At 47.2% G+C, this 20,911-nt stretch overlaps 2 protein-coding genes across 2 annotated transcripts; both read left to right on the plus strand.

Moving 5' to 3' along the window:
- Nucleotides 1-1,339: 1,339 nt before the first annotated feature.
- Nucleotides 1,340-13,489, plus strand: LOC310686999 (neo-calmodulin-like). The gene is made up of 2 exons (XM_083461609.1): nt 1,340-1,870; nt 13,234-13,489. Exon 1 carries the CDS (start codon nt 1,412-1,414, stop codon nt 1,859-1,861), a length of 450 nt encoding a protein of 149 aa, XP_083317735.1. The 5' UTR covers nt 1,340-1,411; the 3' UTR covers nt 1,862-1,870; nt 13,234-13,489.
- A 4,529-nt stretch (nt 13,490-18,018) lies between these two features.
- LOC310688124 (neo-calmodulin) lies at nt 18,019-19,098 on the plus strand. Its single transcript, XM_083464252.1, has one exon. It carries the CDS (start codon nt 18,154-18,156, stop codon nt 18,601-18,603), a length of 450 nt encoding a protein of 149 aa, XP_083320378.1. The 5' UTR covers nt 18,019-18,153; the 3' UTR covers nt 18,604-19,098.
- Nucleotides 19,099-20,911: the final 1,813 nt, after the last annotated feature.

Raw genomic sequence — 20,911 nt, forward strand, 5'->3', positions numbered from 1 at the left:
CTGTGATGTAGCTTTATTGTTTCTGGGGGTGGTCATGGACTCCAGGGAGGGCAATTTAAAATGTCTATATAAGGGCAGGCACACTTTTGTTCTGGGTCCTCCTCCTTTCCTGCGTGTGAGGGGAGCACCCTGTTGCAACAGTTCAATAAAGATCAGGCTTACTAGCTGCTTTGCTTCTTTGCCAATCTTATATGTAAGCAAATATAAACGCTGTAGAAAATATGCTCTGGATGAGGGCTCATATGATACTGCAAGATTGTCTTGTAAAGAAATAAAACTGCATCTTTCTCATATTACTTCTTACAAGTCTGGCTGATGAAGAAGAGATCACTATAGGCTGATGAAGCATTGAGCGAAACAGATTGGTTATCTGGAAACTCTGTTCTGGCAATATTTGGTGACAGATTACGTACATATCGAACTTTTGAATTATTCTACCGCGACTGGGGAAGAAGATTTAGAGACTTTGGTTGCAATTTCTGACCATTTGCATTAGTCTATAAATAGTGTTTAGTGCCACTGTTATTGGCCGTCGTGTTTTGTTATATTGTTCAGCTTAGCCTCGGCCCAGTATACCTGAAGGAGCGTCTCCACCCCCATCATTCTGCCCGGACGCTGAGGTCCAGCACCGAGGGCTTCTGACGGTTCCCTCATTGCAAGAAGAAAAACTACAGGGAACCAGGCAGAGGGCCTTCTCGGTGGTGGCACCCACTTTCTGGAATGCCCTCCCATCAGATGTCAAAGAGAAAAACAACTACCAGACTTATAGATGACATCTGAAGGCAGCCCTTTTCAGGGAAGTTTTTAATGTGTGACATCTTAGTGTATTTTGGGTCTTTGTTGGAAGCCGCCCAGAGTGGCTGGGGAAACCCAGCCAGATGGGCGGGGTACAAATAATAAATTATTATTATTATTATTATTGAGATTCCTGCATTGCAAGGGCTTGGAATAGATGCCCTCAAGGGCCGTTCCAACTCTACAATTCTGTGATCCTAGGAACTATGGCCGGTCACAGTAACTAACCGGTGCTTTTAGCTCAAAGGAGTCCCTCTCAGCCCTTCCTGGAGATGTCAGTGGGAACTGAACCTGACACCTTCTGCTTGCTAGGCAGATGATCTTCTCACTGAGCTACGGCCCCTCCCTGAGGAACACCCTCCATCTCTGGCATCAGACCACGCCTGATGAGTCTATCTTCTCAGCAGGTTTCTCCAGAAAGGAGCAAGATCTAAAGCCAGGCCTTAGGCCACGAATGAGGGTGTGGGCTGACATCACTCAACGCCCCTATACCATGCTAGCTTTTCCTGTTTCGGCAGGGATCACAACTGAGAGAAAGAGAGAAAGAGAGAGAGAGAGAGAGAGAGAGAGAGAGAGAGAGAGAGAGGTTGCTTGTTGTGAGATTGGAGGCAGCAGCATGGCTCAGCGGCTCACGGAGGAGCAACTCACCGAGTACAAAGAGGCCTTCTCGCTCTTTGACAAAGATGGAGATGGCGCCATCACCACCAAGGAGCTGGGCACCGTCATGCGCTCCCTGGGCCACAATCCCACCGAAGCCGAGCTGCAGAGCATGATCGACCAGGTGGATGCCAATGGCAGCGGCACGGTGGACTTTGCCGAGTTCCTCTCGCTGATGGCCAAGCAGTCGAAGAATTCTGACAGTGAGGAGGAGATCCGGGAAGCCTTCCGGGTCTTCGACAAGGACGGGAACGGCTACATCAGCACGGCGGAGCTGCGCCACGTCATGACCAACCTGGGGGAGAAGCTGACGGACGAAGAAGTGGACGAGATGATCAAGGAGGCCGATGTGGACGGAGACGGGAGAGTCAACTATGAAGAGTTTGTGCGGGTGATGATGGAGAAGTGAAGGGCCTAGGTAACAAACCATAGGAACTTTCTTTTTAAAATATTTTTTATTAGCTTTTAAACATATCATTTCCAACATTCATATAACATAACTGCTTTTCTTATACAATATTTTTGACTTCCGTCAACACCTCTGATGATTTTCTGTTCTTCTGCATTTCTTCATTTCTCTATTACTCTTAATTATCACTAACTAATAATTCTCCTCATAATCTTACTTGTAATATTTTCAAATAGCCCTCCTTACAAAACGTCTTGCAATCCAACTAGCGTAATCTGTTCATTACTATTACTTTTCAAATAATTCATATTTTTACTTCAGTCTTCTAAAAATCTCTGGTCCCGCAGGTTTCGAATCCTTCCTGTTAGTTTATCTAATTCTGCATAGCCCATTGATTTCGTCCTTTCGCTGGTAGTTCTTCTTGCTTCCATTTTTGTGCCAATAATATTCTTGCTGCCGTCATATAAAAACAACTTACAATCCTGTCTATTAATATCATCTCCTACAATGCCAAGTAAAAAGGCTTCTGGTTTCTTAATAAATGTATATTTCAACATCTTTTTCATCTCGTTAAATATCATTTCCCAGAAGCTTCAAACCATTGCAATTTTCACGGCAGTACATTGCTTTGCGGTGGGGTGCAGGAGGCAGTTCCCTGCCCCAAGGTGCCTACAGTTCCAAAACTCAACCGGAGAGAGAATGAAGGGAAAGGAGGAATAGGAGAAGCAAGGGTGATACAGGGATGGGCATGAACTGGCACAAGCCTGTAGACTTTACTGTGGCCAACGATGACCACTAATTTGTGGAGCTCCATGTTTAATTTGCAGGGAGCTCCGTGGAGCTCTGCAAATTGCACTTTCCCTTAGTAGTCATTCACTTCTTTCCTCTGTGCTCTTACTTTTTCTTTTGCCTGGCCAGAAGCCTTTCTTCCTGGGAAGGTGGTGGTGTAGCAGGCGGGAGAAATTTGACAAATGAAACTGGACAAAGCGCCGCCGCACTCCATTTCTCTGCAACTCAGCAAATTTGAGAGGCTTCTCAAACTGCTGGAGGCAGCAAGCAGTGCTTCTAAATGCCAGTTCCTGGAATTCACAGGAGGGGAGAGGGCTGTTTTTTATTTTATTTTTGAATCGGTTTTATTAAGATTTGGGGAAAAAGGAATACGAAGTTTATGACCAAATCTCTTTTTGTCAAAACTGGAAACCTAATCTAAGTAAAAACACAATCCAAAAAGAGAGAGAGAGAAAAAATAGGGAAATAGAGGAAGGAGAAAAGGAAAAAAGGGAAAAAAGAAAGCAAGAGGAAAAGAGAAAAAAAAGAGAACTTCTGATTCTTTATCTGTCAGTTGTATATAAAAATTGTTCAACACATCCATGCAGACAACAAAACTACTTTCTATGTGCCAACATTATCTTCAATCCTCAATCTGAAATATAACGACTTATTTTTCTTTTTTGTGCAAAAAAATTAATATTCCCCCCCATCTTTAGTAAATGTTGACAACGGCTTTTCTCTGATTAGGCATGTCAGCTTTGCCATCTCAGCTCAATCCAGTAATCTAAACAAGCATTGAAGAGGGATCTTGTGTTCAAATCCTGCTTGCGGGTTTCCCACAGGGGTCTGGTTGGCTGCTGTGTGAACTGGGTGCTGCACTGCCACGGGCCTGATCCTGCAGGTCTCCATAGCTTAGCAGCAGAGCATCTTCTTTGGGTGCAGAACATCCCAGCTCCATTCCACCAGCATCACCAGGCAGGGGTGGGGAGGACTGAGGCCTGAAACCCTGGAGAGATGCTGCCAGTCAGTGTGGGCAATATCAAGCTTGATGGGCAGACGGGCGAACTCAGTTGCCTTTGTTCCTGTGGTTTGTATCCATCTAAGTTGCATTCTAAGGCAGTGAGAGATTTTACTTTCTTGGGCTCCATGATCACTGCAGATGGTGACAGCAGCCAAGAAATTAAAAGACGCCTGCTTCTTGGGAGAAAAGCAATGACAAACTTATACACCATCTTAAAAAGCAGAGACATCACCTTGCCGACAAAGGTCCGTATAGTTCAAGCTATGGTTTTCCCAGTAGTGATGTATGGAAGTGAGAGCTGGACCATAAAGAAGGCTGATCGCCGAAGAATGGATGCTTTTGAATTCTGGTGCTGGAGGAGACTCTTGAGAGTCCCATGGACTGCAAGAAGATCCAACCTCTACATTCTGAGGGAAATCAGCCCTGAGTGCTCACTGGAAGGACAGATCCTGAGGCTGAGGCTCCAATACTTTGGCCACCTCATGAGAAGAGAAGACACCCTGGAAAAGACCCTGATGTTGGGAAAGATGGAGGGCACAAGGAGAAGGGGAGGACGGAGGACGGAGGACGAGATGGTGGGACAGTGTTCTTGAAGCTACCAGCATGAGTCTGACCAAACTGCGGGAGGCAGTGGAAGACAGGAGTGCCTGGCGTGCTCTGATCCAGGGGGTCACGCAGAGTCAGACACGACTAAACAACTCAACAACAACAAGAAGAAGTTGCATTCAGGGCAGACACACTTAAATGAATGGGGCACCGTTAGCCATGGGAAACAATGAATTGTAGAGTTGGAAGGGCCGTTCTAGTCCAGCCCCTGTAATGCAGGAATCAAAGAATTTCAACAGGGCAAATCTGAGCAGGGCAAGCTCTGGGTACTACCCTGTGTCCTTGTTGCTCATTCACTAACTTCCAAAGAGCTGTTGCACTCAGGCGCCACTTGTGGCTGGCTGCTGTAGGAACGGGATGCTAGAATAGAGGGGGCACTGGCTTGATGGAGCCACAGGCGCATAGCTGTCATGCGTCCCTTATTTGGCGGGAAACTCCCTTATCCCAGCGCCGTGTCCTGCTGCTGTCCCTTATTGATGATGTCCCTTAAATTTGCCAGGTTTCAAAGGAAGCAGCTCCTCTCCCTCCCTCGCTGCCGGCCAGGGAGGAGGGAGGCTCCAACTGGGTTGCTTGGCTGCGTTGTTCACCCAATAAGGAGTCTAAGAACGACTGGGGGGTGGAGCTTGCATGCTTTGTGCCGATCAAGTCGGCCGCCTTGCCTGGGGACTCGCCTTTGCTCAGCGCTTCCCAGCGGAGAGGTGATGGTGGTTTTCCTTCCTGCATCCCCTTTGCCGGGTTGCTGCGCTGTGGGAACCACCGCTTGAGGCTTCGTTTGGCTGCTGGCTGGGCTTTCTGCCTTTGGCTTGGAGGGGCTCAGAAGTCGAACATACCTGTGCTCTGAAAATCCCTTATTTTGGCTGCTGATCCCTTATTTTCAAGGCTGCTGGTCCCTTATTTTCAAATCTGTAAGTTGACAGCTATTCATAGGTGTCTCCTGATGCTCTCATCTTCTGAAATCAGGAAAAAGCCCAGTGTAGTGAAATATGGAAACATCCAGGGTCGCAACTTAAGTTGCCAGAATTTGCGCAGTTAATAATAATAATAATAATAATAATAATAATAATAATAGACTCCCAGTCACCAGTCTAGCTGCCACATTCTGTGCATTGCACTAGTCCAAGCGGGAGATAACTAGAGCATGGACCACTCTGGCGAGACAGACAGCAGGCAGGGAGGGTCTCATCCTGCGCACCAGATGGAGCTGGTAAACAGCTGCCCTGGACACAGAATTGACCTGTGCCTCCATGGACAGCTGTGAGTCCAGAATGACTCCTAGGCTGCGCACCTGGTCCTTCAGGGGCACAGTTACCCTATTCAGGACCAAGACCAGGGAGTCACACCTGCCCGCCTCCTGTCCCACCAAAACAGTACTTCTGTCTTGTCAGGATTCAACCTCAATCTGTTAGCTGCCATCCATCCTCCAACCGCCTCCAGACACTCGCACAGGACCTTCACCGCCTTCACTGGTTCTGATTTAAAAGAGAGGTAGAGGTGGGTATCATCCGCATATTAATAGACACCCAACCCAAACCTGCTGATGATCTCTCCCAGCGGCTGCATGGGGGAGAGGATGGAACCCTGAGGCACCCCACAAGTGAGAGCCCAGGGGTCTGAACACTCATTCCCCCCCCCCCACATTCTGGGCACAGCCCAGGAGAAAGGAGCTGAACCACTATTATAGCAAAATCAATAATAATAATAATAATAATAATAATAATAATAATAATAATAATAATAATATATTTATACCCTGCCCATCTGGCTGGGTTTACCCAGCCACTCTGGGCAGCTCCCAACAGAATATTAAAAACCCTGACAACGATAAAAGGTCAAACATGAAAAGCTTCCCTAAACAGGGCTGCCTTCAGGTGTCTTCTAAAAGTCAGATAGTTTTTTCCTTGACATCTGACGGGAGGGCATTCCACAGGGTGAGCGCCACCACCGAGAAGGCCCTCTACCTGGTTCCCTGTAACCTCACTTTTCACAGGGAGGGAACTGCCAGGAGGCCCTCAAAGCTGGACCTCCACGTCTGGGCTGAATGATGGGGGTGGAGACGCTCCTTCAGGTATAGCTTGCAGACTTAACATATAGAATAAGAGAACAAGAAGAACATACGTTTAGAGAAGATTGGAAAACATTTATTGAATATATGGAAAATAACTGTGTACAGCTGAAAACACTGGCAGCATTAAGGTAAATTCAACAGGGTAAATAAGTCATGATGGATGTAATGATGGAATTCTGAATGGTATAGTTTCTGTAAAATATGCAGGGATTTATGATATGTAAAATGAACCATGGAAAGAGAAGGAGGGAAGTCACTGATCTTTTAAGGGTGTAAAAACATGTACCTTAAATTGTAAAACAGAAAATTTAATTAAAATTTTATACAAAAACAACAACACAAATTCGGAAAGGTCTCAGTTTGATGCAGACAGGAGGAAGGATGATGTAAGTTGTCACCAGTGATATCCCTGTCCAATATGGGTCTAGGAGGGTGGATGAGATCAACGTTTCACATTGTGGTCATAATAAGGATGCAATTATAAAGGGCACAATAAGGAAATAATTATGTGTCCTTACAATAAGGACATAATTATAGAGCTCCATTGTTCTTCATCTCAGATGCTTCCTAGAATCTCAGGGTGTGAAAGAAGGCATTCCATCTGTACCTGGCGCTGAGAGGTAAGCTGCCCCTGCACAAGGAGGCTAGTCATCAAGTATAGGAACCATCAGTAGCCTAATCCTCCATGAATTTGCCCAATCCTTAAAAAGAAAACCCAAATACCTGATGTTGAGTCCATCACCAAACTGTGAGCGAAGGATCAGCAATAGCAATGGACTAACTAGAGAGGGAACTGTGTTTTCCCTGTCAGTAAAATGGTGTCTCTTGAGAGCTGAGAAAATGTGTTGCACCTGCAGCAGAATCACTGTGTGGAGGATTAATATTTGGCCTATGTAGCTCAGTGACAGACTGCATTCTTTCTGCACAAGGAAAGAATGCGATTCTGTGATTCTATGGGACTTTCCCGCCAAATAAGGGACGGTTGACACCTATGCGAACGGTGCATTTATCACACAAACTCTCTCTCTCACACACACACACACACACACTCAACTAGGGAGACCTCAGGGCTTTGTCCTGATGTCACGAAACCGGACGGATAATGCGACGGATAATGCGACGTGAGAGAGCTCCACCCGACTCGTATTCCTTGAAGTTGCAGAGATGATGGATGTTGATAGTGGAGCATCACCTGGTCTGCCAACCCTATAAGAGCCCAACCTACACTGGGGCAAAGCTGTTCCTCTGACTGGTTTCGCCACAAACAAGTAGATCCCTCTCCAGGCCAGGGTGTGGACTGAAGCAATCCGTCCCTTCATCATCTCCTCCTTCCGGCAGACGCTGGATTTTCCCATTTCAGCAGGGATAACGAGAGAGTGATTTCCTGGAGACGAGAGAGAGAGGTTGTGCTGAACAGAGGACGGACACGCCATGGCTTACCGGTTCACAGAAGCAGAACTCGACGTGGTCAAAGAGGCCTTCACACATTTTGACACGGACGGCGACGGGGTGATCACTTCGTCGGAGCTGGGAGAAGTCATGCGCTCGCTTGAGCACGTGCTGGTCAACCTGAGGGAGACGTTCACGGACGAGAAGGTGGAGGAGATGATGAGACAGGTGGACGCCAACTCGGATGGGAAAGTCACCTACGAGGAGTTTGAGAAGCTGATGGTGGCCAGAGACCCCCGAGGCCCTGCACTCTAGGTACAGGTTAATCTCACATTAAATGCACAGTTGCAGGAGAGTTCTCTGCCCTGAGGAGCTTCCAGTTCAAGAGTTTGGCAGTGATGCATGGATGAAGGATGAGGGGAGAGGGGAGATGTGACCACGGGCAGGGAGCCATCTCTTAGGGACAGGGCAGGAATTCAATTCAATACGTACCATTCTTTGAAATTTGCGCTTCTCCGAATTTTGCATTCTGTTTTTCTTGCCCCAACCAAGCAATGCAAACTCCTGAAAATGACGAGATGCAAAGATGCATTATATTAGAAGTTGCTTAGCAAAAATGTATATATTAGGCATATATCTGTCAGCACTTTATCATGGGTTTCTCTGAGAAAAAATGTGGAAATATGGAAAACAGAAAACGAAGGGGAAAGGTAATGGGTGTTTATTCTGTTCCTGCTATATATCCCATTTTGGGATGAAAATTGGGCAGAATCAGAAATGTTTTTCTTGCTGGCCTTTTCTCTTGCTTCTTTCCTCTCCCTAATTCTCAGCTCTCAAACTACCTTTCATTTCAAGATATTTGAGATGCACAGAATAGCTTTTAAAGAACGACCAAAACCGAGGGTGAAATGTATGGATGTGACTAATTTTGGCCTATGAATTTTGAGGCATCTACTTTGAGTAACGCTTGGCTGGCGACAATCCGAAACACGCAGTTTTTGAGGGCTCTGAGTTTGACCAGAGCAGGAGGTTTGGGGGAGAGAGAATAGGCTTAACCCCTCCCATGCCATTTTCCTGATGTAAATATCAGAGGTACAGACACACATATCAAAGGTCGACTCAAAAAAAAAAAAAAAAAGGCACAGCAAAACAAAAAAAAATCAACTTTTTTTGTTCATTTTATTTCATAAGATTTATACACTGTAAAAAACAGCCTGTAAAGGTAAAACAGTAAAATCAAGGGAAATTGACAACAGTAGCTTAAAACCTACAAGAAATTAAAATGATGAGACAGGTTAAAATTCACATCAACTTTCTAAGAATCTGGGTAAAGGTAAAGGGACCCCTGACTGTTAGGTCCAGTTGCGGACAACTCTGGGGTTGCGGCGCTCATCTCGCTTTACTGGCCGAGGGAGCCGGCGTACAGCTTCCGGGTCGTGTGGCCAGCAGGACTAAGCCGCTTCTGGTGAACCAGAGCAGCGCACGGAAACGCCATTTACCTTCCCGCCAAAGCGGTACCTATTTATCTACTTGCACGTCGACGTGCTTTCGAACTGCTAGGCTCGTTTAAACAAGGATGTTTTTAGCAGGCACCGAAAAGAGTACAGCGAAGGCACATATCAATAGGCATTGACTTCCAAAGTGTAGATGCTGCCATGCTGAATTATCGAGCTATTACAAATGTGGACCAGGTATTACAGTGGTACCTTGGGTTACATACGCTTCAGGTTACATACGCTTCAGGTTACAGACTTCGCTAAACCCAGAAATAGTGCTTCAGGTTAAGAACTTTGCTTCAGGATGAGAACAGAAATCGTGCTCTGGCGGCACAACAGCAGCAGGAGGCCCCATTAGCTAATGTGGTGCTTCAGGTTAAGAACAGTTTCAGGTTAAGAACGGACCTCCGGAATGAATTAAGTACTTAACCCGAGGTACCACTGTTTGCGGCACCCATGCCAATTCCACCAATCAAAGCGTTGGAATGGGCTCATGTGGGGCAAGGTGATCTCATAGAATCGTACAGTTGGAAGGGACCCCAAAGTCCTCTATTCCAACCCCCTGCAAAGCAGGAATCTCAGCGAATGCGTCTTGTAGCTGAAGTGGTCCCAAGTTGTTAATAGCCAGCCTTACCCTGGCTGGGGCTGATGGGATTCGGAGTCCTGAGGATTTGCATGAGCAGCACTTGTCAGTAGAGCCTTCGGACGAGAGGATGAGGAGTAACGTTGCCTTCCTGTCTTCTGTCTTGCTTGTGGGTTTACCTGGATCCCCCCGGTTGGCTGGCCACAGCAGGCTGGGGGATGAACTCTGCTTAATAATAATAATAATAATAATAATAATAATAATAATAATAATTTATTTATATTCCGCCCTCCCCAGCCGAAGCCGGGCTCAGAGCAGCTAACAACAATAAAGTAATACAGCATTCTAAAATCAATTCATTCTAAAATCAGTTCAGAATCAAATTAATGGCAACCATCGGGCTGGAGTTCTATGAGGATTACCAAAGAAGGGGGTCAGACTGTGCCCTGGCCAAAGGCCTGGTGGAACAGCTCTGTCTTGCAGGCCCTGCATAAAAAGATGTCCAGCAGGGCTCTAGTCTCTTGTGACAGAGCTTTCCACCAGATTGGGGCCAGTACTGAAAAGGCCCTGGCTCTGGTTGAGGCCAGCCTAACTTCCCTGTGGCCCAGGACCTCCAAGATGTTTTTGTTTGAAGACCGTAAGGTCCTCCATGGGACATACCAGGAGAGGCGGTCCTGTAGGGCTTTGGCCCTGCAGAGCTCTCCTCACGGCTCCAGCCTTACAAAAGGATTTACGAGGACGAAACCGGGCATGAGACGGAACGTGTCCTCTTCGCATTGGCACCCGATTGTGTGTCTGTCCTTCCCATGCAAATAGCAGCTTCAGAGGGGTCCTTTTCATCAGGATTGCAGCGGCAGTGAGGGAAGGAAAGGGTCAAATTCCCCCACTCTGCCTGCTGTGATTAAAACCATTATCGGCCTCGGCCCAGTATACCTGAAGGAGCGTCTCCATCCCCATCGTTCTGCCCGGACGCTGAGGTCCAGCTCCGAGGGCCTTCTGGCGGTTCCCTCACTGCAAGAAGCCAAGTTACAGGAAACCAGGCAGAGGGCCTTCTCAGTGGTGGCACCTGTCCTGTGGAATGCCCTCCCACCAGATGTCAAAGAGAAAAATAACTACCCAACTTTTAGAAGACATCTGAAGGCAGCCCTGTTCTGGGAAGTTTTTAATGTATGACATATTAGTGTAGTTTTGGTCTTTGTGGAAGCCGCCCAGAGTGGCTGGGGTACAAATAAATTATTATTATTATTATTATTATTATTATTATTATTATTATTATTATTATTGGCCCGTCCAGCAGTTGCTAGTTACATGTCTCTAACATACATGTTAAAGGACATTTTTTAATATAACGTCCGATTCAGTAGTATCTGTCAGGGAACTGACATCGGAGCCTGAGGCGGAGGGGAGGCTCTCAAATGATGCTGGAGAAGGGCCCAGCAGGGAGAGAGGCAGTTCAGCAGAGGGGGAAGCAAATCAACGTTACACCAGGGATAAAGGGGGGCGGATGGGGGAATCGGCGAGAGGGCTCCAGGACTCTTCACCGGACACCAGCGGGGAGAGCACGGGTCCTCCGCTACCCACGCCCACCCTGCGCAGAAGACTTCCGCGCAGAGAAAGTAGGAGGAGACTGGGAGTCAAACAACTTTTATGTTGGAAAAGATTTAAGAAACGCCCACTGACGGATTCTGCTAGCGACTGAGGCAGCCATGAAGTGAAGGGCTGTCCAGACAGAAAGGTTTAGCAAGGCAACAAAGCCTGGAGAGGCGGCAACTTACGCACGAGCAACCCCTATAGTCATTACAGTATCCTTCTCATAGGATGGGAACAACAGAACAGGTGAGGGATAATGGTACAGCATCTGTCCTGGCGATTATGCTATGTACTGCTGCTCTTTGGTGTTTTTCTATATATATATCCATGGACTCATGGAGTTGAAAGGGACCCGGGGCGGTCATCTAGTCCAACCCCCTGCTATGCAAGAACCTCTCTCTCTCTGTGTGTATATATAAAATACTGGATGAACACAGGTGTTCGGATTTTGGACTCTCTTTGGGACTTTTGGCTATAGGAGTCGGCCTCACCACCAGGTGGCCCTGAGGCCCGAACAGATGATCTTTGGGTTCCCTGCAGTTCCGTTACTGCCTGCGGTGCAAAAGCTCTTGCTAGCTTTTTCTTGGACAGTTGGACAGCCATTGGACAGGGATGCTTCAGTTGAGATTCCTGCGTTGCAGGGACTGGACTTGAGGACCCTTCCGACTCTATGATTCCTTACACGGCTCAGGACCGCAATATGTCAAGGACCGCCTCTTTCCATAGGAACCTACCGGACCCTGAGATCACCTTCTGAGACCCTCCTTCATGTGCCTCCTCCTCAAGAGGTCCAGAGGGTGGCAACCTGAGAACAGGGCCTTCTCTGCAGTGGCTCCCCGTCTGTGGAATGCTCTCCCCAGGGAAGTTCGCCTGGCGCCTTCATTATACCCCTTTAGGCACCAGGCAAAAACGTTCCTTTTTAACCAAGCCTTTGACTGATCTGATTTTCATCCTATGTGGGGTTTTGGGGGCTATTGGGTTGTTGTTTTTATATTTATTAGGTATTTTTGTGGTTTTATATCTTGATTTTATTCTGTGAACCGCCCTGAGACCCCCGGGTATAAGGCGATATAAAAATTACAGTGGTACCTCGGGTTAAGTACTTCATTCGTTCCGGAGGTCTGTTCTTAACCTGAAACTGTTCTTAACCTGAAGCACCACTTTAGCTAATGGAGCTTCCTGCTGCCGCTGCGCCACTGGAGCACGATTTCTGTTCTCATCCTGAAGCAAAGTTCTTAACCTGAAGCATTATTTCTGGGTTAGCGTATGTAACCTGAAGCGTATGTAACCTGAGGTACCACTGTAAATAAATAATAATAATGACTCCAAGTGGGTCGACGAATGGTCCTCACTGTACAGTGGTACCTTGGGTTAAGAACTTAATTTGTTCTGGAGGTCTGTTCTTAACCTGAAACTGTTCTTAACCTGAGGTACCACTTTAGCTAATGGGGCCTCCCGCTGCCACCGGAGCACGATTTCTATTCTCATCCTGAAGCAAAGTTCTTAACCCGAGGTACTATTTATGGGTTAGCGGAGTCTGTAACCTGTAAGCGTCTGTAACCCAAGGTACCACTGTATAGTTCAAGCTATGGTTTTCCCAGTAGTGATGTATGGAAGTGAGAGCTGGACCATAAAGAAGGCTGATCGCCGAAGAATGGATGCTTTTGAATTCTGGTGCTGGAGGAGACTCTTGAGAGTCCCATGGACTGCAAAGTTCTTAACCCGAGGTACTATTTCTGGGTTAGCGGAGACTGTAACCTGAAGCGTCTGTAACCTGAAGTGTCTGTAACCCGAGGTACCACTGTATTCTCTATTTTACCATTTCTTTCTTCCCCCCTTTTCTCTTTGCAGCGGAGCTGAGACTTCGGTTTACCCGCTGGCTGAAAATTGCAGAGAAATGCTATACGTTCTCGCCTCCATCCCCGTCGACACTTAATACCCCGAACTGCAACCTGAGAACTGGAGGAGCTTGCAAAGGAACATTCTCAAGCGTCTTCCTCTTCACAGCCAGGTTGAAGGAGACACGCCCGAAATAAAGATCTGGGGCAGATGTCGCTGATGTTGACGTCTCAGGCCCCAGGGGAAAATAAATCCATGGTACTCTTTTTAGTTGTGGAGTGTATTATTTGGCAGGGCTGGCTGCCCGGGAGAACACCTGGCAGTTCCATCTCTGGGCGCAATCCCCTGGGAGTTTCTCCCATTCAGTTCAGGGGAGCTTGTGCAGTAGACCTTCCCAGGGTTGGGTCCCATGCCTTTGTAAGCTGGGGCAAGCAGGTTTTGAGCTTTGATCCTCCCTTGCAATTGGGTTGGCCCTTTTGCCAGAAGATCTACCCATTCGAGCCCAAACGTTAGTCATAGACAATTCACAGGCAATTTGGTTTCTAGTGAAACTTCGGGCACGGACCCATCTCAACCAGGGAGAATCATTATTATGATTTATTAAAATTTTATACTGCCCTTCATCCGGAGATCCCATACAATGGTACCTCTGGTTGCGACCGGGATCCATTCCGGAGGCCCGTTCGCAACATGAAAGGAACGCAACCCACAGCGGCGCATCTGCGCACGCGCAAGTTGCGATTTGCCGCTTCTGCACATGCGCGTGACACCATTTTGCACGTCTGCACATGCACGAGCGGCGAAACCCGGAAGTAACCCTTTCTGGTACTTCCGGGTCGCCGCGGGACGCAACCTGAAAAAACGTAACATGAAGGAAACGTAACATGAGGTATGACTGTATAAAAACACAAAAATATATACCATAAAGGTAAAGGACCCCTGATAGTTAAGTCCAGTCGCAGACGACTCTGGGGCTGAGGTGCTCATCTCACTTTACTGGCTGAGGGAGCTGACGTTTATCCGCAGACAGTTTTTCCAGGTCATGTGGCCAGCATGATTAAGCCACTTCTGGTGCAACAGAACACCAAAACCAGAGCAGCGCATGGAAATGCTGTTTACCTTCCTGCCGGAGTGGTACCTATTTATCTACTTGCACTTTGATGTGCTTTCGAACTGCTAGGTTGGCAGGAGCTGGGACTGAGCAACGGGAGCTCACCCCGTCGTGGGGATTCGAACCACCGACCTTCTGATCAGCAAGCACTAGGCTCTGTGGTTTACACCACAGCGCCACCCGCATCCCAATACATACCATACCATACATACATACATACATACCATAGTAACCAACAAAACCCCACAACTCAGAAGGCCAGAGGGTCAGAGGGTCAGAAGGCCATGTTTAATTAGCCAAAGGCCTGGGAGAAGAGGGATGTTTTTGCCTGGCAACTAAAGATCTGTACTGGTGGCGCCAGGTGAATCTCCCTAGGGAGAGCATTCCACAAACGGGGAGCGACCACAGAAAAGGCCCCGTTCTCAGGTTGCCGTTCTCCTGATCTCTTGTGGAAGATGCACTTGAAGAAAGGCCCCAGATGATGATCACAGGGTCTGGGACATATGTGGAAAGGCAGTGCTTGAGGTATTTAGTCTTGAGATGGTGGTTTCAGAGCATCGGAGAACCCCAAACAACTTGATTCTCTGACGCATGTGAAAAAGGACCATCTCACAGTAGTTCTGAGACAAACACGCGTTCCCTGAGAAGGGAGGAGGAAAAGAAATGGTTCACGTGCTGTCAGAGGCCTTTGGGTTCCTACAGAAAATGACGGAGGGTGACAGATGATCCCATCTGGGGGCCAGAAACTAAAATGACAAATGGTAGTTAGATCAGAAGCACCACGCTGAGCCACCAGATCTTTTCTCCAGACAGCCTGCTGGGAAGTGAAGCAGGGAGGGAGCGAAGGAGGACATTAGATTCAGAGAACAGGCAGGCCGCTTTGTTGTGCTCACGTGGATGGGGCCCAAGGGCCACATTCCCTGTTGGGCAGCCATCTGGGGGCCGGATGCTGGTGATGCGTGGGCCAGAGACAAACGTGCATTGGGCAATGAATGCAAATTTAATCTCAATATACTTGGTTATGTTTTCAGCGGCAGCAGTTCATCAGCTGAAGAGGAAGCAGTGGAAAACTGGTCTAGGTTTGACATTATCCTGGTGGTCAGTGGCATAGCATGGGTTGCCAGTGCCCGGGGCTTTGTGGAGGGGTTGGTGGGAGGGAGGGAAAGGGAGGGAGCAGTGCCTCAGGGTGCCCGTGTCACCCAGGAGACCGAAACCACAGAGATCATAAAAGAAGAGTCATTCCATTGTCTGGAGAGGTTGCTTCCTGGTTTGCAACGGACCCTGGTGGCGGAAGCTTGCAGCTGTATTGAGGCAGCACCGGGTGTGGAAATTTTGCACCCCTAACAATTTTGTGCCTCTAGGGAAACCTCCAAGCATGATCTGAGTGCAAGAGCCATTCTCCCTCTCCTGAAGTTTCCATCAGCTGGATTTCAGAAGCATCACCACTTCCAACATCACAGCCACCCATAAATTTCTCCAATCCTTTTTTTACATCCGTCCATGTTGGTGGCCATGACAGTTTCCTGTGGGAGGGAGTTCCACAGTTTAACTCTGTGCTGTGTGAAGAAGGACTTTCTTCCTCTGTCCTGAATCTCCCAACATTCAGCGGATGTCTGCAAGTACTAGTGTAATGAGAATAATAATAATAATAATAATAATAATAATAATAATAATAGATTTTTATTTATACCCCACCCTTCCCAGTTCAGAAAACTGGGTTCAGGGTGGCTAACAACAAATTTAAAACACTTAATTGATGCAAGAAAAACAGCATAAAATACAGCATAAAACGTGAATAACAATAAATTCAGAATTCAAAAATCAGTTTAGGGGGGAAATCCATCCAGTAAACATTAGATGATCCCCAGGGCTAGCTGGCTAAATTAGTCCTATTTGGACCAGCAAGGAGACCAGGGGAGAATTAGCTGTGGGATCCCAGAGCGGGTAATCTTCATAAAAAAAGAGAAGATCTCTCTCTCTCTCTCTCTCTCTCTCTCTCTCTCTCTCTCTCTCTCTTTTTCTCTCTTTCTCTCTTTCTCCCTGTCTATCTGTCTTTGTTTCATAAAATGTATACACCTATTAATTTTAAAGAAAAAAAGTCCCAGCGGTTTACAAAAAGATAAAACAGCAAAACTGGGGAAAATTCAAAACTATGCATTAAAACATACTGAAACAAGATTGAAATTATTCCAACTTTCTAAGCATGTGGGTAGACGTGTCTAAACAAGAACCTTTTTATCAAGTGCCAAAGAAATTCCAGTAGGAAGGCATGTACTTTATCTCAATAGGCCAGGAGTTCCAAAGCTAAATGATCTGTCCTGAATCTTCCAACATTCTGCGTCCTTGGATGTCCATAAATTCTAGAGTTATGACAGGGGGAGAAATTCCTTTCTCCACCCATGCCATGCCGAATGTTATAAACTCTTATTATGTCATCTATCGGCGGGAAGGTGAATGGCGTTTCCATGCGCTATGGCTTCCATCACGGTGTCCTGTTACGCCAGAAGTGGTTTAGTCCTGCTGGCCACATAATAAATAATAATAATAATAATAATATTTTATTTATATCCTGCCCTCCCCAGCTGAAGCCGGGCTCAGATGGCTAACAACAGTAAAATAATAAAGGTAAAGGTAAAGGGACCCCTGACCATTAGGTCCAGTCGTGACCGACTCGGGTTGTGGCGCTCATCTCACTTTACTGGCCAAGGGAGCACAGCTTCCGGGTCATGTGACCAGCATGACTAAGCCACTTCTGGTGAACCAGAGCAGCGCACGGAAATGCCGTTTACCTTCCCGCCGGAGCGGTACCTATTTATCTACTTGCACTTTGACGTGCTTTCGAACTGCTAGGTTGGCAGGAGCAGGGACCGAGCAACGGGAGCTCACCCTGTCGCAGGGATTCGAACCGCCAACCTTCTGATCGGCAAGCCCTAGGCTCTGTGGTTTAATCCACAGCGCCACCCACGTCCCTATGAAAAATAATACAGCATTCTAAAATCAATTCATTATAAAATCAGTTCAAATCAAATTAATGGCAACCACTGGGCTAGAGTTCTGTGAAGAATTAGCAAAGGATGGGGTCAGGGTGTGCCTTGGCCAAAGGTCTGGTGGAACAGCTCTGTCTTGCAGGCCCTGCAGAAAGATGTCAAGTCCCGCAGGGCCCTGGTCTCTTGTGACAGAGCGTTCCACCAGATCGGGGCCACGGCTGAAAAGGCCCTGGCTCTGGTTGAGGCCAGCCTAGTCTCCCTGTGGCCTGGGACCTCCAAGATGTTTTTGGAGCTGGAAAGCTGTCTGTGGACAAATGCTGGCTCCCTCAGCTTGAAAACCAAGATGAGCGCTGCACCCCCTAGTCAAATTCGACCGGACTTAACCATCCAGGGGGTCCTTTACATTTTAACCCTTTTACCTATAGCATCCCAAGAGTCTGCAAACTGCTTTTGCCCACAAATGAAATAAAACCACACTTCTAATTTCATGATTCCCCTTCCTCCAATTACATGGAATCCAAAATAAAATAAAATGTTCGCTACCTTCTTGCCTCTTTCATTTGCTACCCAAACGGGACTGGCAGGTTGTGTAACTTAAAAGGGTGTGGATCTCCTACTTCCCTGTGATTCACTTTGCTCCAACAGAAGCTCCACCTGGGTGTTGCCTAACCTTTCCCCAAATTGTGGCTCATCCCTGGGCCGAGGGCCAGAGAAGACACCCGCGGTTCTTGGCAACTCCCAAAAAAGGGAAGAGAAGAACTTCTTCATTGCGCCGGAGAACGCCAAGGCAGTCACAGGGCGACCGTGGAAGTTGTCAGAAGCAAGGAGGAAGCCATGGCTGAACATCTCTCGGAAGAGCAAATCGCTGAGTTCAAGGAGGCCTTCCTGATCTTCGACAAAGATGGAGATGGTGCCATCACCACAAAGGAGCTGGGCACTGTCATGAGGTCTCTTGGGCAAAACCCAACAGAAGCCGAGCTCAAGGAAATGATCGATAAGCTGGACGCTGACGGGAACGGCACTGTGGACTTCCCAGAGTTCCTGTCCTTGATGGCCAGGAAGATCCAGAACTCCGATGGGGAGGAAGAAATCCGGAACGCCTTTCGGGTCTTCGACAAGGACGGGAACGGCTATGTCAGCGCTGCGGAGCTGCGTCACATCATGACCAAGCTTGGCGAAAAGTTGACGGACGAAGAGGTGGAGGACATGATCAAGGAGGCTGACGTGGACGGAGATGGGCAGGTCAACTACGAGGAATTCCTGCGGATCATGTCTGGCAAGTGAAGACCGCTTCTGAGGGACCTGGGTCTGCGTATCCGAGGACAGTGGGACTTCCGGCTCTTTCAGTAGACATGTCTTCTTCTCCTTTGCATGGTCTGGGTGAGGTGGTTTGGCTTAGTGGCTGATCAAATATGATTAAATGGATAATGAGCGGTGGAGCATTAATTTGATGGAAGAATCTGGAGTTCCAATGCACTTTTTCCTTTCGCTTTCTCTGCGGCCCAGAGGGATTTGTGGCGCGGCAAATGGGATCACGTTGCATTCTTGCTGCAAAATGAATTGAGAGGAGGCTGCCAACCGCAGTCTAGAACGGAGCCAACAGATGGAAGGTAGATTATGATCTACTGGGTGGACTTTAGAAGATTGGCGAGGGGGCGACCCAGCCAGATGGGACGGGTACAAATAATTAAATGAATATTTCCGATGCCTGGTAGTGTAACATCAGCAAGTGAAAATAAATTTTGCCGTGGCTGGTCTTGTTTTAATTGCTCAACCTCATCTGCAGAATACAAGTATTATTAATTGGTTGCTTTTGGTCTGTTCTATCCCCTCGCTTCCCCCCCCCCGATTCCAACACTGCTAACCAATATTAAGAGTTTGGGGCCAGATTAACTGATGTGTCGTATGTCAAATGCAGGGTGTGGGTGGTAACTGGCTCTGCCCTCGAACCACCATTTTGCACCAGGCCTTGGAGTTTTTGTTAAAAAAAACCCTGATGCCTTTGCTTCCTGTTTCTGTGAAATGGGCACAGCAATGACTTGGAAAGTTCCGTGGGAAAGTGTTCTTACAAATGGGGAGTACCAGTGTCAGGAGCTGAGGGTTTCGTAAAACTCTTTTACTCCCCCTCCCCAAGTAGAGTAATGCAATGAGTTAAATTTTAATTGCTTAAATGAATAAATAAATAAATTTTCCTGCGTGGGAAGGGATGGAAGGTTGGCGGTTGGCTTTGGAGCTCAGCTCCCAACTTTTCTGTCACGCTCTAAAGTGACCAAGAAACAGAGCTCAGAGTAGGTCTTTGTGAACAGATGGGATTCCTCAAGAAGAAAGAGAGGAGCTGTCTTTATGGCTGCCTCTGACTTCTCTGGTCCGCGGGGTTTGAACAGCCAACGAAAACATCAGGTTCAGCGAGGCTATAAAAAGAGAGTTGTGACATGTATTCATATAAAATACAATAGAAGGGCTGTGCTATTTATAGTGGCTTGCAAGCCTGTCGGCTTTTGTCCTTTGCGGTCTGCGCTGAACTCTGACGGCATCAGATATTAAACACTCGTTTGCTTGCTCAAGGAAGAATAAAAGGGAAAGGAAAGAAGGAGTGCGTCACACGGACATGTTTTCCAAATATACATTGAAAAGGCTGGTGATAAAGATCGCCGAATCTGGCTCCCAACCCACAAGTGAGGGGTGGGAAGTGAGTAAACCAGATTGGCTGAAATCCGGTTTCTGCTCTGACCGTGTTTCCAGGGCTACCCCAAATTCCTTGGAAACTTAGCAGACAGAGAGTCATCATCACTCAGAAGATGTCCCTTGTGTTACATCGTTGTAGGAGAATCACGGAATTGTAATCCAAACCTCTGCAGGAATATAGTGGTACCTCGGGTTACAGACGCTTCAGGTTTCAGACTCCGCTAACCCAGAAATAGTACCTTGGGTTAAGAACTTTGCTTCAGGATGAGAACAGCAGGAGGCCCCATTAGCTAAAGTGGTGCTTCAGGTTAAGAACAGTTTCAGGTTAAGAACGGACCTCCGGAACGAATTAAGTTCTTAACCCGAGGTACCACTGTAATTATTATTATTATTATTATTATTATTATTATTATTATTATTATTATTATTATTTATACCCCGCCCTCCCCAGCCAAGGCCGGCTCAGGGCAGCTAACAAGCAATAATAAAAACAAGTTAAATGAATACAATTTAAAAACAACATTAAAATACAACATTAAAATATTGAAACATTAAAGTATTAAAATGCAGCCTCATCACAGGAGGAAAAAGGAAAAAGAAAGAGAGGGAGGGAATCAAATTGGCTCCAAGCCAAAGGCCAGGGGGAACAACTCTGTCTTACAGGCCCTGCGGAAAGAAATCAGATCCTGCAGGGCCCTGGTCTCATGAGGCAGAGCGTTCCACCAAGTTGGGGCCAGTGTTGAAAAGGCCCTGGCACTGGCTGAGACTAATCTGACTTTCTTAGGGCCTGGGATCTCTGGGGTGTTGCTATTTATGGACCTTGAGGCTCTCCATGGGGCATACTGGGAGAGGCGGTCCTGTAGGTACGAGGGTCCTAGGCTGTGAGGCACTGTAGGCAGCTCTCTGA

The sequence above is a fragment of the Podarcis liolepis genome, assembly GCF_965112155.1.
Source record: "Podarcis liolepis genome assembly, chromosome: 10".
NCBI lineage: Eukaryota > Metazoa > Chordata > Lepidosauria > Squamata > Lacertidae > Podarcis > Podarcis liolepis.